The 6,490-nt window shown below is 40.7% G+C and overlaps 1 protein-coding gene across 1 annotated transcript; it reads right to left on the bottom strand.

The window, feature by feature from the left end:
* Positions 1–2,210: 2,210 nt before the first annotated feature.
* LOC122213583 (olfactory receptor 2A5) lies at positions 2,211–3,268 on the bottom strand. The gene has a single exon (XM_042927658.1). It carries the CDS (start codon positions 3,203–3,205, stop codon positions 2,273–2,275), a length of 933 nt encoding a protein of 310 aa, XP_042783592.1. The 5' UTR covers positions 3,206–3,268; the 3' UTR covers positions 2,211–2,272.
* Between the last annotated feature and the right edge of the window lie 3,222 nt (positions 3,269–6,490).

Raw genomic sequence — 6,490 nt, 5'->3', positions numbered from 1 at the left:
TAAGCCTCTGACTTCTGATTTTGGTTCAGGTCATGATCTCATGCTTTGTGGGAGAGCCCCACATCGAGCTCTGTGCTGACAACACAGAGCCTGCTTATGATTCTTTCTCTCTCTCTCTCTGCCCCTTCCCTACTTATGCTCTCTCTCAAAATAAATAAATAATCTTAAATAAGTAAATAAATAAAGAAAATCTTGGAAGAAAAAAATAAAGTCCTATAACTCAAATACTGAAACAATTAATGGTAATCTCCCATACACTCAGGAATTTTCTGTTATCTGTTAACAAAATATGGTTTTGCTTTTATTTTCTCCTTTTGAGTCAGAGCTACTCTTTAGACCTGCTGGAGGACATCTCTTCATTATTCATCTACACTAGTTATGTAGGGAGAAGCTTGGCCTTTCTCATCTATTTTTTTCTCAAGTATTTTTGAACTCACATAAAAATGAATGCAATCCCCTGAGTTTTCTATTGGGTCCTTGTAGAAACATTCTGAATTCATACTTATGGATTATGTTTTGTGTGAGACACATTATCCTATATTTACCTCTTCCTCTTTCTTCTTTTGGTTTAACCTTAATTTAAGGTATACATATTTTAGTGACTATAGTAATTTTCTAGGTATAGTTAAAACATTATTTTTATAAAAAATATTGCTTGTTTTTCTTCTTTCTACCTTTAAAATACGTCATGCAGTAACTCCATAGTGCTTATTGTTACATTTGGAACCAATATTTTTTTATTCAAATTATTCTTTTTTGGAGGAGAAGGAAGCAAAGCAAGTTTTTTTTTTTTGGGGGGGGGGAGCAGAGCAAGCATAACAGGACAGAACAAGCAATGTCCTGATACTCTGGATATATGGAGACTAAGATAATGGCTAGAGACAAAATGTTTTGCCCAAATGCACTAGCAGGCAGAATAGTCAAGGAAGGGAATAGTCAGCAACCAGGCTTTTTGAGAAGCAAGAGGAAAATAGTGCATTAGGGGAGAAATGGAAGACAAAGGTTTCCCTGTGCATCTTAATTTCATGCAAGAAGAAAAAGGGAGACTGATAATGATACACGAGAGGATGTGGAAAAAATAGAAAGACCTACAGAAAGTGGAAATAATGCACAATCACATATATCACACACCTGAATGGCATGTGATATCCCAGAATAGAGAGGAAGAGAATTCAAAAGACGCCACACTGAGCGTGTTAAAGAAATCCCTGTTGTCATACTCTGTTGGCCACGTAGGTCCCAAACTTGTGGATACAAGGAAACAAATTGCTCTTCCTTATCATTCTGACCACTCGGGTCTAGAATAAGTGATTAATATCACTTAGAGCATAATATCACTTAGAATTTTGTTGACGTTCCTACAAATCTTTATCAGACTTTGTCATGCTAGTGGTTCTAAATGTGAGTTTACAACATCATGTTAAGCTGCTGGCCTCCCTTGGAAGAAATCCCTCCAAGAGTTTGTTGCTTCTGTGACATTTTATGCCAACCTCCTAATGGTCAATTGTTACCTACATCCGGCTTTGTAACCTGAACACTGGACAAGGCAACTCTCCCTAATAACTGAGTCTCGTATTTATTCTAAACACAAACTCTTTTAAAGTAAATGGAGCATAATTAAATAAAATGAAACAAAGATCCTGATATTTCTCTGCCTCTCATATACATATAAAAAACCCATAAAATTAAACTTTGCTTTTCACAGGAATAGACTCCTCAGGCTCTGATGCACATAATTTTTCAGAACTAATGTCATCCTGCTTAGACTTTAAGTTCCAGATGAGGGTGTTGGCTCTACCCACAGTCCTCACTGTATTTCCTAGGAGGGGACTGCTTAACAAGGTCACTATTTATTCTGTCTTGCTAGAGGTGTACTATTGTACAGAATCGATCATGGCATTATTAGCATATACTTACAGCAATAAAGGAGATGGAAATCTTAGATGAACTTAAGGGGAGATGTCAGAGAAAAAAAGCCTCAAAAGAAAAGAAACTGGATCTTAGGTAGCTCTGGGGATTGGCCATAGGAGTCCATGGCTCTCTGCTCCAGTGTTTCATCACTACACAATTCTCGTATGGCCTGTACTTTGTGATTTTCCACTTACACCTTGTGGTCTGGAAGTACCCCATGCTTAGGGACAGAATCTGATCAATATATAGTTTTAATATTGAAAATCTTATACACGAGATTTTTGTAAGGCATTTGTATTATCATCACCCCAAATGTCATAGAAAACAACTCTTCCACCGTCAAGACCATCTCTGGCATCCCTCACATTGATCTCTCCAACCACAGCACTCTCCTCAGGGCGCCCTTGACATCGGTGTTCCTCAGGCTGTAGATCAGCGGGTTCAGCATAGGGTTGAAAAGGCTGTAAAACAAGGAAAGGATCTTCTGCTGCTCCTCAGGGTGGCGGGATTTGGGGGCCATGTACATGACAATGGCGCTTCCAAAGAAGAGCCCCACCACGCAGAGGTGGGAGGAGCAGGTGGAGAAGGCCTTTCTGCGGCCCTCCCCGGACTGGATCCTCAGGATGGCGAACAGGATGCGCGTGTAGGACACCAGCACCAGGCAGAGGGGCCCGACTAAGATAAACACAGAAGCAGCAAAGATGACAACTTGGTTGAGCCAGGTGTCAGCGCAGGCCAGCTTGAGGACAGACAGGATCTCACAGAAGAAGTGGTTGATTTCATGAGGCCCGCAGAAGGGCAGCCTCAGGATGAGAACCACATGGACCAGGGCCAGCAGGGAGCCACATGCCCAGGAAATGATAGCCTGAACCGTGCATACTCTCCAGTTCATGATGACAGTGTAACGTAGGGGGTGGCAAATCGCCACATATCGATCATAAGACATCATTACTAAGATGAGACACTCAGTGTGAGCAAAAGCCATGTATAAAAAGGTCTGCATTATGCATGGGACAAAGGAGATCGTTTTTTCCTTGTTCAGAAGGTTCGCCAGCATCTTTGGGACATTATTTGAGGCATAGGCTATGTCAACAACAGCCAGGTGGGAGAGGAAGAAGTACATGGGGGTGTGCAGTCGGGAATCCAGCCAGATGAGCCCCAGGATGGTGCTGTTCCCCAGCAGGGTGAAGGCATAGAACAGGGAGAAGAGCCCGAAGAGGAACACCTGAGTCAGTGGGCTGAGTGGGAATCCCAGGAGAATGAATTCTGTGACCCATGTTTGATTTTCTGTCATTCCCTGACAACAGTATCTGTATCAGTCACTGCTGCTGAGGAACAAACTCTGATCTGGGTTACTTATTTAACAGAAAGAGGGGTTTTAAGGTATTTACTGTCTGTTCGCTCAGCTGGCAATCCTTTCCAGAGCCATTATGTCAACTCCTTTAATCCACTGTAAAGCAGAAAGAAAAATCTATTCAGGTAAGTAGTGCAAGTGAGCACAGGATTTCATGCACCATTTGGACTTTTACACAATTTTATTTAACTTTGATCGCGAGATCTATGTTTTTACTATTATGATGGCAGCCACAGAATAATGTGTTTTCCAGAATGACTGTTTCATTTGGGAAGTCCCATAGCCATAGTCTCGTATACTTTTACTTTCTAATTGATTTAGATTTCCAATTTTGTTCCCACTTCCTTTTTATCATTTGGTTTGAGCTGATTTTATAACTTGTGCAGAGTATACTGCACATAGCAGGTGCTCAATCAATGATAGAGTAAATAGGGGCTCCTGGGTGGCTCAGTTGGTTAAGCATCTGACTCTTGATTTCAGCTCAGATCACGATCTCACAGTGGTGAGGTCAAGTCCCACCTGCTTGGGGATTCTCTTTCTCCTCTCCCTCTGCCCCTCCTCTGCTAGTGTACTTTGTCTCCCTCCCTCTCTCAAAAAAATAAAAATAAAAAATAGAGTAAATAAATAAATGAATTAGGGAATAAGATTTATAAATGTCACTTCAAGGAGGTCTGTTTCCCGCTGTGTTCACTAGTTTTGGGGCTTTAGCAAATGAAGTCGTCCCTAAGTTTTTTACTTTCTGAAGCTACACAGGAAAATCTGACTGTTTCCCTTTTGAGCATGAGCAGAGCAACATCACTAATCTGGCCAGCATTCATAGAAGTAATTTATCTTATAGGGTCAGGGCAAGTGGATATCATGTGAAGACTTAACAGTGTAATACCTCTACTGCTGCCCCACCCTACCCTCTTGCAGGACTGCTTCCCTGGTTCTGCATAGATCCTACACCCCACTGCATTTGGACAGTTCCTAATACAGCACCCATTTGTTGCATGTATGGATGAATGGATGCATGGTTGGATGGATGGGTGAATGGATGCATGGTTGGATGGATGGGTGGATGGTTGGAAGATAGGCATTACGCTTGGAATGACATCCAAAGTGCCTATCCTGGGATTTAATCAAGACTTTGTCTCTTTCATTTTCTCTGGCTGCCATTCCACCAACCATATGACCACAGGGATGACAGAAAGGGAAATCCTGAAATGTTCCACATACACCTATTAAATGACAATTCATGATACACATGATCATTCTCAATAGGCAGCTTATGATTCCAACTCTGAAAATTTCAGCCCTATCTTAAGACCAGAAAGTTGCCTGCCCTTAAGTTGACCTTGTACCTCCTGTTCAAGACGCTAATTTCTGGAGTCCTTCCTTCCTCCAGACTCCAGCTTATTTCAACTACTGCACTTTGAAAAAAGCCCTTTACTCACTGTGGCACCAGCCCTTGTCTTATCTCAGAGATAGGATTAGATTTAGAGGAAATTGCACAGAAGTCGGCAGAGATTTTGAAGATCTGAGGACTTACCCCCTCCAACTGTCTCTGAAAGAGGGACTTTCAGGTGCAGGCCTTGTCCCTGTTCCCTTGACACAGGCTGATGCAGGTCCTGGGGGCTTCTCACTGTGAACATCAGCAGTAAAGATTTTATAGCAAGCTCATCTTCACCCCAAACCACCCAGATTGTCCCTGAGTGTCCCTGGGGGAGATGAGACAAGGACACATAAGACACAGATACCGTCTCTACCAGAAGAACAAAGTTGTTTGTCTCTCTGTCTCTATTTCTCTGGGCCCTGGGGATGGATGTTCAGAAGAAAAGGAGCTAGCAAGTGATGAGTTAATACCCAGTTGGATCCATACGCAGGAAACTTGTGTAGTAATAAGAATAAACATACTCCTGAGACCACACTGCAAATTATACCCCCTAAGTATTTGATGGTGATGGGTTCCTGGATCTCCATCTTGTCTCAGATGGATTTTGTGAAGCTTGTAGGAGGCAGAACATCACCTTTATGAGATAATAGCTTGAAAGTCAACATGAATTTTTTCTTCCCTCCTTAGATAATTATAAGATGGTTGTTGGTAGATCAGGAAAACTCTATCAACCTTCTCAACTATGCTGAGAAAGATGCTGAATCCTCTCCATATAGTACCTGAGATTTGATACGGGGTGTTGGAAGTAAGGGAAAACAGAAACCAGAGTAAAGCTGCTCTTGAAGAGGTTTCTGATAGAAGCCTCGGAGTTTGGAAGGTATCACATCTTTACTATGATATACTCATGAGTTCCATGAACCTTCTAATATAATAATGCCTTGGGCTGAGATATTGACTTTATATTCACATAATAAAACATAAACAGAGGATGTCTTGAAAATTTTTGATTGTCTCTCTTTTGTGGGTCAGTCCTGTGTGTGTATTTGCTCAATAGGCAAAGTTTTGGAAAGAAACATCCAAAACTCATTTATCAGTTCACATTTGGTTCTTTACATGAAAGAGGAGAAATAGACTGTTAATGTGTGAACAATATGGTTCTCTGTTAACAAGGGAGGGAAGGAAGTATACCTATGGTTTTTGGCTTACATCCTAGTCAAGGATTCAAAGCATATGTATTTCTATGGGCAGAGTAAAAAAACTCAAGTAATAAGTGTCCTGAAATTTTGGAAGAGTGAAAAATTTATAAGCTATGTACAGTGGTTACAAAATTAACTGAAGCATTTAAGATAAATTTATTGACTACCTAAAACTGGAGAATTAAATACTTCCATGATAATTTTGAATTTCTATATAATATTCATAATTATCTACATGTAGATTCTTAATTTAAGTCATTCTTTTATTAATTTATAAAATTCATTCAGTTTATATTTACTGAGCCTCTGTTATATGTGGGCACAGTCCTAGACACTGGAGAAGCAAACATTAATGAGATACTGCCTTGATCTTCAAAGACCTTACAGTCTCTCTCAGAGTGAGCCATGCAAACAAACAATTTAGGGGCTATGATAGAAGTGTGCACAGTACACCATGGGACCAAAGTAGAATGTGTTACATTATTCTGAAAGGGAGTCAGTATAGGCTTGACAACAAATGAGATACTTAAGCACTGTTCAGGAGGACATAAGGTGAATAGAACATACCAGGCTGTCCCCTAGGGTATGAGGAGGGAAAGGAAAAAGAACAATATTGGAAAGGGTCTTCACAAACAAGCTTCTGTATTATGTCAA

This window comes from Panthera leo, chromosome A2 (genome assembly GCF_018350215.1).
Source record: "Panthera leo isolate Ple1 chromosome A2, P.leo_Ple1_pat1.1, whole genome shotgun sequence".
In the NCBI taxonomy this organism is placed as follows: Eukaryota; Metazoa; Chordata; class Mammalia; order Carnivora; family Felidae; genus Panthera; species Panthera leo.
The sequence above is the reverse complement of the archived record's forward strand: the minus strand, read 5'-3'. Positions and strand labels throughout refer to the sequence as shown.